The sequence below is a fragment of the Aotus nancymaae genome, unplaced genomic scaffold (assembly GCF_030222135.1).
Source record: "Aotus nancymaae isolate 86718 unplaced genomic scaffold, 86718_ANA_hifiasm-v0.15.2.pri h1tg000014l, whole genome shotgun sequence".
In the NCBI taxonomy this organism is placed as follows: domain Eukaryota; kingdom Metazoa; phylum Chordata; class Mammalia; order Primates; family Aotidae; genus Aotus; species Aotus nancymaae.
In genome coordinates, this window is record NW_026988425.1 from 83,350,365 (window position 1) to 83,361,945 (window position 11,581).

The 11,581-nt window shown below is 38.4% G+C and overlaps 1 protein-coding gene across 1 annotated transcript in view; it reads left to right on the plus strand.

Moving 5' to 3' along the window:
- ADGRV1 (adhesion G protein-coupled receptor V1) overlaps positions 1-9,545 on the plus strand; it is a 556,842-nt gene extending 547,297 nt beyond the window's left edge. The window contains exon 90 of the mRNA XM_064376126.1: positions 9,111-9,545. Within this exon, the coding sequence (XP_064232196.1) occupies positions 9,111-9,229 (119 nt within the window). The 3' untranslated portion in view covers positions 9,230-9,545. The remainder of the gene's footprint in view (positions 1-9,110) is intronic.
- The last annotated feature ends 2,036 nt before the right edge of the window (positions 9,546-11,581 follow it).

Here is an 11,581-nt window from a genome sequence, read left to right on the forward strand (position 1 = left end):
ACCCCGTGATTCTCACTCACTATCATGAGAACAGCATGGGGGAAACTGCCCCCAGGATCCAATTACCTCCACCTGGTCCTGCCCTCCACACGTGGAGAATATGAGGATACAATTAAAATTACAATTGAATTGTACATTTACAATTGAATCTTACAATTCAAGATGAGATTTTGGGTGGGGACACAGCCAAATCATATCACTATCAAAAGGAATAAGAACTCAACCCTGTTTTCAGAACAGTGCTTCGAATAACCTTTGCTAGATATTGTCAAATCCTGAATGAATGGATGAATTTAAACAATGAAGCTTACAAGAGTTTGCTAGGAAAAATAGACATTCACACAAACATGACATAAGAAAGAATAAAGTCATGGACAAAGTCATAAATTACTGAGGAGATGAAGAGGTAACAAAAAATTCTCTATTAATTCTTGAAGAATGTATAGGTTTTAAACAAGTACAGAATGGAGGAAAAGGCATTAGGGACTGAGGGGATAGAATGAGCAGGAGTCCAGAGGCTTACCAGAGTGTCGCCTGTTTCAGGAGAACCAGTGGTGCAGTGTGACAGGGGCAGAGGGTGAGAGAAGCCAGGCAGCAGAAGACAGGCCTGATGGGTAGCTTGCTGGCACCATCAATAATCTACTTTAGTTCCCCAGCTGGGTTTCAGCAAACACCCTCCTTTAGCTATTCATAGTCATTCCTCAATGGGAGGATCCCTGACCCAGTATATTTGGGAAATTGCAGAGATTCACAATTCACATGAGCATTTTAGGAGCTCTAAAATGTTCTAGACCAAGGAAACCCACTTGCTTAATTTAACCTGGTCTTTCCAGAACACTAGCAATACATTCATTTTGGGGAGCAGAACAGTCACTGACATTTTGCATAATATTTAAATTCTATTCGGGTGCCGTGGGTAAAGAGTGAAATTTTTATAGAGCATAGTGAGCCATGTAGGTTTTGGAGGAAAGGAATGACATGTTCCTATTGGTTTTTGAGGCAAAATAACTCCTATGAAAGCATGAGGAAATAAATTTAGAAGCAACATCAGAAAGGCTAGGAGGTTTTTACAGTGTTCCAAAAGAATGAGGTTAAGGCCTCAAATCTGGAGAGTGGAAATAAAAATGAGAAGATGAGCTTCCCAACAAGAGGAATGCTGAGGAAAAACTCAGGGACAATCTGCCAGAGTTCATGCTTCTCACCACAATGGCTGACTGAAGGAAAAGTATATAGAGCATTTGTTTTTTATTTGTTTGCAGGAGGAAATTGATGAGTTCAGATTTGAACATTAGGCCTGGTGGCTCCTAAATATTCAGGCTTGGATCTTAGGCGAGGGACCAGGGTGGAAGGGAATGATTTGAAATGCATCAGCACAGAGACTATATTTGAAGCTATAGAGATGAAAAAAGTTTGATCTGAGAGAATAGAAGGAGAGAGAAGAGAAGAAAGGAAAAGAGATAAGGAAATCAGAGGAGAAGGAAGGAAAACAAGAATTTTATAGATAATACCATCATTTAAAAATTGAATTAGACAACAGTCTCACAAAGAAACTGTAGCAAGTTCAGAAAGAAAAGCAAAGAGGAAGGAGTTTCAGGAAGGAAGAAATGATTGGTCGCATAAAACGTTCCTTAGCGTTGGGGCTCAAAAGGGGCTTTCAGACTACAAGTAATTCTCAGGGCAGATTATGTCCTCACTGCTACAGTGTCACAGTTGTTGAAGTTATGACACCGGAAACATAAAGTGAATTCTTGGAACATAATTAAATTAGATCTATATTACATTAGATATTATATTTATATAACAACTATGAAGTGCATTCGGTTCTAGAATGTAAGGAATGTCTTGCTTACTTATAGATTTGGTTTAGCATTCCTTTAGAGTTCCCTGAACTCACTAGGAAATAAATACTTTAAAAGACCAAAATAACCATCTCTAACACTTGGTTCCCTATATTTTTAGAAAAAGTACGGTAGTAATCAAGTACCACCTACTGAGCACTTTCCCTCGTAGAATCTGGTCAAATAAAGGATCTGTCTACATGCCATTCCATCTACAGCAGTTATAATTGACCCGTAAGGCCAGATTCAGCCCAACAAAGTGCTTTGTTTTATCCCTATAACATCTTAACATTTTTTGAGCCAATATGAAAAATTAGAGATAGTTTCTAAAAATCTATAATTTCTAGAAAAATCTAGCAACAGAGTCTTTGAAGTCGAGCACAGCACTGCTTGCTTGGAACTGAGTAATAGCAGCCTCTTTGGACATGAACTCTTCTATTGTCTAGTGCCTGCTAGGCCCATGTCACTGGCTTATGCAGACCTCCTTGGCTGCTAGGACATCTGAGTTTGCAAACCTTGATCTATCTCAGGTCCACCTTCACTATGGACCACTTCAAGTCGAGTACTGGAAACAGTGGGTCTTCCATGTCTCTTTCATTTGAACCCCTAAACAACTTTTAAAAGCCATGTAGCCTTTTGCATATGTTTAAATAAACATCTGAAGTTTTTCATAATGAGTTTAAATAGTATCAAATAATGTAATTTCCACTGTATCATACGCTTTGGTGTTTGGAAAAAAAAAATTTTACATTATTGTTTTAAACTAACCCAAAGGCTTTTTGCTAATTACCTTAGCAATGTAATACCTAGTTATTCATTTTTAAAATCTGTGAACAGGATTTTTTTTAATCATTGGAAATTTGACATCACTTTCTCTTCTCTTCAAACTTATATTTCCATTCTACTTTCTCCACAGAATTTTATCCTACTGTAATATATTTTACACTTGAAATTCATTTTGCTCATATTTCTCTCCAACAGAACATATTTTTAAATTAGAACTTAATTTTTTTCTGCGTCCATAAGACTCTAAAGTGTTCAAAATTTCTTTTATACTGTTATAATTATTCCTACTGTACAGTTCAACAAACCAACATGAGTAATAAAAACATCTGTTTTGATAAATGACTGTCAAATATGAAAAAGACTCATCAGAGTAATAGAGATGGAAATTCAAGATCTGGGAATGTATTCCCTTAAAGCTGTTCCTTCCATACTACTTTGTACCCCTTGAAAAGGCATCATGTACCACAAGTTAAAGGAATCCCAGCTTGAAGGCTTCTACTTCAGGTGCTTTACATCCTGCAGAGGCACTGACCTGGAGCCATGTACAGCATTGGATTATGAGGGGAAGCCAGCTCCCACATAGACCACTGACTTTAGCCAAATCGTTAACCACATCTTTTCATCTATAATAACTGGGCTAACAAACTCCTATTTTTCCTTCTACTTCAAAAATCCTACATTGCAAAGATTATCTTATTCTCAAATAACTGTTTCTACCTGTATCTGATAATTTTCTACTTAAGATTATGTGACAGGGAGCCACTAATTTCTGCCCATGTCCTAGGCTTTCTGGCAGGCCTCCAATCTCTCCTTACATCTGCAGAAAACCTTAGAGAACACTGGAAATCTAAGGCAAAAATGACCTTTGACATTCAATATCCATTCTGTTTAACCTCCTCCTTTCTTAGCTATAGCATCATTCATAACAAAGTATACTATAAACAAGTAGAAGATAAAAGCTTTTTCTGTGGTTTTAACATCTGAATAGAAAACTCTTAAAAACCAAAGCCTACAAGGTGGAAAAAGTTCATTTTTAATTGTGGGACTTCAGACACTGTGGTAGGATCTGATGAAAAGTGATTTGTGTGTCCTTCTTAAATTGTACCACCTGTTAATCAGGTCTGTTCTATGCACTTCCCTTCCCCTAATAGGATATTATGCACTAAAATACTTGTTGGAGAGTGTATAATAATCAAGACAGAGGTTAATAAGTCACAAATGAGCAGGTGGGTCACAAGAATAGGAAGCATGGTCCAATGCACATTCCACATAGAAGCAGGAAGGGTGGCCAGATGAATATGTAGAAATAAGAATCTGGCCTAGTCCTGGGCCAGAGCTTATGTTCTGAAAAATCAGGATTCATCTCAGTATCCCTGGATATGTAACAGTGCTGAGTATCTCAGTTGATGCTCCATACTGGATGGATGAATGGATGGTTGGATGGATGGATGGATGGATGGATGGAAAGATGGATGGATGCATACATGGGATTCAGGAAGAATGACTAAGTAGGCCTTTCAATAGCCACTGATAACATTTCCTGTGCCCTTTTAATCTCACTTAGCATTCTTCATCTTTCAATTAGGAATAATGTTCAAAAATTCAAGCACATACTAAAATGCTTATATTAATTCAGTAGGTAGAATGTCTTTACTGAGTGCAATAGAGAGATTTAATGTCAGAATGCCATTTCTCTAAGTGGCAAGCAGGAGACCTAAATCTCTTTAGCTAAGGCATTCTCTTTTTAATTATGTGAAGATTAACCATGAAAAAGACTATATCTCTAAGAGAGAAAGCTAAGGAGTCAGTTTCCAGATTAGAAAACATCATCACTTCTTTACAAGCATTTACAGATATGTCAGCAGACTCCAAATTCATGTTTAACAGCTACAGTTGAATCCTGATGTGAGCAAGACAATGTTTTTGAAGGCCCTGTGTTAGCGCCTACTTTGTTGCATACTTCAAACTTATATTAAAGGCAAGTATATTAAAATAGTTTGATGTAAAATAGAAGACCTGGCCCATAAACTACTCATGGACTTCTTTTTCAATCTAATTTTAACCATATTAAATTTTTGAAATTTAGAAAAAGAAAACACTATTGACATTTTTAATTTCTAAGATAAAATATTTGACTTTCTTTGAGAAATCCACATTTCAATCTAAAAAAAAGATGGCATAGTGTCCTTCAATTAGTTGTTTTTGAAGTGCATCGGCCTTTCCACAGGCAAATGAGACACTGAGTTCTAGACTAGTGGTATCCTGATTATTATTATCTTTTTTTTTTTAATAGAGCTGTCTAATGTATCATCAGTGTCCCCAGCCAGGACTTTAGGAGAATGGAACAGTCACCCTGGGACAGCCTTCATTTTAGGGAAGAGGAGAAGGTTCAGAGCAAACTAGAACCCAGACTCAGGGTGAGGGTAGGATGGAAAAGAATGTCTCTATTTACATTCTTAACAAGGCGTTCCTTGAGTACTGGCATTTCTATGTTGATCCCAAGTTGACAAGATTCCTGAAAATGTCAAGCTTGGAGCATATTGGGCTTAGAAAGAAGACTTTCTTCAGTGGGGCTTCTCCCAGAGTGACTAACCTGATTCCCCACCATCCCCAGTCCCCTAGCTTCCTGGTGTTATCCCATGCCAATGACACAAATGTCATGGTAAACATTTCCCTATCGGATACCTAGAAATGATTTATTTTTCAGTTAGAAGAAAACAGATGACAAGTCCTTGAACACAAATGAAAACATTCAGAATCCAGGCCCAAAATACTGAGACTTCCCCAACTCATCATTAAATTTCTCTTTACAAGATATCACATCAAACCACAATGACTTATTTAACTTCAAGAACTTCTGCAGCCTAGTTTACTAAACAAAGTTAGGTGAGAATCAAAGTGGAACAGCGGAATTTTGAAAGATTTTGAATTTTTTCCTCAGTAAAAGATAGAAGGGTTATGGTCTTTGGATCAGTGTCACATTGATTTGGGCCACTCAACTAGCACCTCTGATCCTCACTCAGTCCCTGCATCTGTAAAAAAGGACTGATAATCACTCTATCCTAACCAAAGCACGTTAAAATGTTAGGAAAACATGAAGCCCATGATGAGTGTAAATTATTACTTTTAGTTCCTTTTTGATTGCCTGTTCTGTTCACCAAAGAAAAGTGTTCTTGTTATCACAGTCGCTGGATTTTTCTTAAACTTTTGGTTTGAAATCTACGCACGAAAACACCTTTCAGAAAATCAGGATACTTACTGCAAACTACCTGCCTATTCATTTAATGCAATTCACTTAATGAATTGCAGAGATGGGAGACCTGGTTTGTGCTCCCAGGTCTCGGCATGTTACTTGTGTGTAATATATGCCCTTTCTGAGTCTCAGTGAGGGATGAGTATTTGGGTATTCGTGCATTTTTTTGAACTGGGAAGAAATTGGGAAGGAGCATGATGAGGTGGGTCAGGTAGATGTGGCGACTCAAGAGGAGTCTAGAACACGCTCACATGTCTTGAGTTGCTAAATAAGCTCAGCATGCTTTCAGTAACGCAGAGCTCATCTTTCTAGTGTGTCTTGTCCAAGTTGCCATCACATGCTTTATGATAGCATTCCTAGTGGGATCTAGAGTAGGCAGACACTGAAATCACTGGGAGTTGGTACTAGATAAATCCTTCGGCCTCACTCTTCCCTGAGGCTAATCATGGGGTTCTTTCTGTTCCTCCCTAGGGCTTCCATATTTAGCTCCTCCTTGCTACAGGCCCCAGGGCCTCAGTCACCTCCTTGTAGAATGGCCGCTATCTTACCAATTCACTGAGGTTCTTCCAGATAACACGGTTCACCTGTTCCTGGCAGAGAAGCATGGGCCTTGTCCTTCGAAGGCCTGGAGGTAGACACAGATGTTACCTTCAGAGGCCAAGCATTTATGCTTCAGGGCCAACCATTATTTATGGTGTTTCATAAATGATTGAAAGGGTCTTGGTGAAAATAGAAACAAACTGAAGGGGACTGCCTGGTCCATGGTTTTTTGTTTTTTGTTTTTGTAATGCAGGCCGTGTTGCCTCTCTTTTGTTTTGTTCAAGAGAAACCAGAAATCTGATTTTTTTAAATGTGAAATGTATTATAATTGTTAAATATTAGCAACTTACTAAATTTTTTTTTGATATGGAGTCTCATTCTGTTGCCCAGTTTCAGCTGACTGCAACCTCTGCCTCCCAGGCTTAAGCGATTCTCCTGCCTCAGCCTCCCAAGTAGCTGGGACTACAGGTACCCACCACCACCCCCGGCTAATTTTTGTATTTTTATTAGAGACAGTGTTTCACCATGTTGGCCAGGCCAGTCTCGAACTCCTGACCTCAGGTGATCCACCCACCTCAGCCTCCCAAAGTGCTGGGATTACAGGCATGAACCTCTGCACCAGGCCGCAACTTATGAAATTTTTGAAAATACATTGTCATTGTCAATATTCTGGTTCTTGAAGAAAGAGTTTATGGGTGTCTGTTAAGCATTTTGCTTTATGGCTTATGTATACATTATATATTGGAGTATTATTAAATTTATCATCGAAACCTGCACAGTGTGAGAGAATAAAGGGGACATGATTAATAATTTTGTCAGGGATGAGGACTTTTCATATTTTATGTCCTCCAGCTCCAAAAGGCAATGGTGGGGATACATCTATTTGATAGGCTAGAGACAGATTAAGGACTGATTTGAAAGCCAAAGCAGAGGGTTCTCAACTCACTGCAACTGGCAATAGGAACTAATGCTTATTTTTGAGGAGAGGGCAGTGGAATGCAGAATAGACCAGAGGAACAGAACAGGCAACAAGATGGAATAGGCAGGTTCATGACTTAGGATGCAGAGCACAGCTTATTACTACATTCAGCAGACTTTTACTGAACACCTGCAATGTACTGAGCGCTGTCCTATGAGCTAGGAAGACAGAAAGATAGGAAGGACATAATCCAGTGCAAAAGTCAGAAATTTTAAACGAGAATCATCATGTTTCCAGGGATAGCCAAATTTATATTGGTAGAAAGAGTGGAAGCAGCCAGATGAAGGAGGTGGGAAGTGAAAAGAGCACCCCAGGCAGAGGTGCCAGCGTAAGAACATAGTATAAAAAGGAGGTGACCTGCTGCTCCATGTCCTGAGCTTGGAAACCCTAGTGAGACGTTAGGAGAAGTGCAGGCAAGAAGATCCTGCAGGCCCTGAGGTAGGGCAGAAGACGAGGCCTCCAGAAATGAGGCAGCAGGAATAGACGAATGAGAAAGCAAAAGAGATCTAGAAAGAGCCAGCACATCAGAGGATGACATGGGCAAGTACCATGTCACAGAAGCAAAGGGAGGAAGTGGAGTTTCCACAGCAGCCTTTAACAGGAGAGTGCAAAGGTCAGAGACCCAGAAGAGGGAGGGCTTGGCTAGAAGGTCACTAGTAGGCTCTGGCTTCCATCTCCAAATAGGCTAAGTTGAAGCTAATTCACCATTTTCCCGTAACTGTCAACTCTGCAGAACTGCCTTTTCTTCGTCTCAGACAGAAAGGGAAATCCCAGCTGCCTGAGCAACCGGTTTTTCACTTTCCTCCTTGTTTGCAGAGTCTAGTGGGTCTGGCCCTGGTAACCTCTGGTGATTCATCCAGCACGCCCTATGACCACATCCCCATTGTGTGTGCGTGTGTGCGCGCATAGAGAGAAAATGAGAGTTTTATGTGTCCCTCTGAACATTACTACAAAAGAAAAGAACATTGTTCTCTAGAAATATGAAAGAAAAAGAAAAGAACAAAGTGTTACTCTAGCATAGTTTTAAGTTTTCTCAATTATCTGAGTTGTTAAAAAAAAAGCAAATAATGGAGCTTCCTCAAAACAGATTCTGGGCCCTGTCTGTAGTTAACAGCCACCGTGGTGGAATTCCTGTGTAGATCTATTTTGGCACTGTGTTACGTAATTATTTTTATCTTAGGATCAGATCTTAATCATTCAGAGCCAATGTCTCCAGGGCACTGATGTGACTCCAGGTGTTCTCACATGCCTGTCTTTCTTCTCAGATCACTGCCCAACGCTCAGTCTCAACTGATGGACCTACCCAACTCAGTGCATGTGAAATCGGGGCCTGTATGTTTTATAACAGCAAATCCTACAGCCCTGCTGAAAAAGTCTAATAACCTGACTGATCTTCTATTTTGCTGAGCCCTCAGTTGAGGAATTATATTATTGGTAGTAGGTTACACCTGTCCACTGTGTGGAAACAAACAATAAAGATTGAGAACCCAAATGTGTGTCTTTAGAAATGAATCTGTAGATTTTAAAAAACTATCAAAAGAAATGTAAAAGGTAGTTTCATAACCGTTAGGTATTAATAATATCTTCTATAGGTAGTGCTCATTTTTTACTCATATAATAGAAATAAACAGGTCTGGACCTAATGTAAATTGATTCTTAAGAATTCACAGCACTAATGGTTTGGATTTTTGTGTTCATTCTATTTCTGTGGCAGGTGCTGGTCTCAGTATCAGTGATAATGAATCTGGCCAAGGCAGCCAGGAGGGGGGCACCTTGACTGACTCCCAGATCGTGGAACTCAGGAGAATACCCATCGCCGACACTCACCTCTAGCACCTCATTAACCATTCGACTGAGCACACTTTCATATTTGTATCAGCTTTTGTGCTAAAATTCTTTAAGTACATGAGCTTGTGTAATAGGAACCTGTGAACTCTACTGGATGATTAACACAAAAGTGATCGTTGTATTTGGAATATAAATTACTGATTGTGTGCGACCTGAAAATTCACTACTATAAGAAAGATGGGATAGGTTTGTATCAGTTAATAGAATGTTCATATTCCAAAAATATTAGTTGTTTTTTTAATCATCCTATATGGCTAACATTGTGTAATTAAAGTAATAGTCAATAAAGCAATAGAATCTATTTGGTATCATCCAGCTTCATTATTTATAAAGAAACATTGTGCATGGGCAAAAAAAGCTAACTCTCTATGTAGATGATGACAAGCACCCTGTGCCATCTTGCATGAATCCAGGTGATCCAGATTCAAGACTGCACTGCAACTAGAAGATTTTAATTCCTGAAAACTGTAAAATGAACCGTCTGTTGATGATCCCGCACCTAAATGTTGATGGGAGTACTCAAGTTGGCCTAGTCTTACAACAGTATGTATTTCTGCTCGTTACAAAATCAGGGATCCGACCACTTCCCAGAATGAATGTTCTGTCCCCAGTTAAAAATAACTCCGTCAAGCACTTTCATGCAGCTAAGAAGAAGATCGTTCAAACAATAGAGAGTTTGTTTTGGAGAAACATTTCTCGGTTTGGATTTTTCAGTCCTTCTTTGCTTTGGAATGAGACATCAGAAAGTCTATCCCAGAACAAACACTGTTGTTGTGTTCATGATGATTTTGTTGACCATAGTTCCAGAAGAATTACCAGGAACAGAACAAGTTTGTCCTAAGGAAGGCATTTTGACCTTTTATTTTGAAATTCTTGAGTATTTTTTAGAAAATCAGTATCATCTCAAGAAAAGTTAAAGATTAAGAGAAAATTTTGTTCTATTAATAATTTTCCTTAGGGACATAATTAAAAGATCCAAGTGCTTTATCATCTCTATTAAAGGTGGCTTTATTTGTTATAAAGCCTGAGGTGGCATTATTCATCTTGATAAATTATAAAATGTCTCCTTTTCCTTCATCTTATATTGAGTTTTGAAAAGTAGACTGTCACTTTAAATAGAAAAAAACAAAGGGTCAGGAGCAGTGGCTCATCTCTGTAATCCCAGCACTTTGGGAGGCCAAGGCAGGAGGATCTCTTGAGTTCAAGAGTTTGAAACTAGCCTGGGTGACATGGCAAAACTATCTCTACAAAAAAAAAAATACATTCGACATCTAATTATTTAACAAAGGCTATTGTTGATAGCTATTTTCTTTGCTGCATGTTGCCAAATTTTGAGAAAACCTGACCCAAAAAAAATGACCAATCAGGGACACCTTTCTTACTTCAGGTTGCTGGATTTGTTTTACTATCCAAATTGCCGTCTTGATAAAAAAAAATCACAAGGGCTACCTGCCAGTGTTCAGCTTGATTCTTTTAAGTATTAGAAGGAAAACACAAGGTTTTACAAGCCACAGTGCTAAAAACAAGTAAGATTCATATGGCAACAGCAACAATAGTTTGCCATTCTGTTTCCTCTAAATGTGCATTAAAGTGGGACATCTGCCATGTAGTACTATGTAGGGGCAAATAAAATCAAATTCTCAAAAACGAAAACTGAAAGGATAGGACTCTAACACTTCACCTGTGGTCTTTCTCTTTCAGTAGGCGTGATCCTCTTTTTCTCCATGACATTTCTTTAACACTCTTCTGAGATATCATTCACATTCCATAAAACCTATTTAAAGTGTATACTTCAATGGTATTTGTTATATTACATTATTGGAGTTTTTAAAAATTGTAGTAAAATACATATAAAATGTATTATTTTAGCCATTTTAAGGGTAATTACAGTGGTTTAATTACATTCACGATGTGGTGCAATGTAAACCATCACTTGTTTTCATCACTCCAAACAGAAACTCTGTATACCCCATCTCCATCACACTTTCTTCCCTCTGTAAGATACCTAACATTTCCTTGGCAATGTCTTCACTTCTCTGCATTTTTGTGATTACTTTTTTGCATTTGTTTTTGTTTTACATTTTTAGTATTTTAGAACGTTCAAAAAGATTTTTCATAATTTGGATACAAGTGCAGAGAGGTATGCACATGGGTTACAGGATGGTGATAGAACTGGTGGAATTTCTACTAACAAGACAGGAAATACCAGTTGAATGAAAATCTTAGTAAACAAAACAATTTCATTCTGGAACTTGAGTTTTGCGTTGATTTTCAATCTCTTGAGGTACTTTAAGGTTTAATCAACATTTTCCATGCCTCCCAAGTCTGATCAGGAAA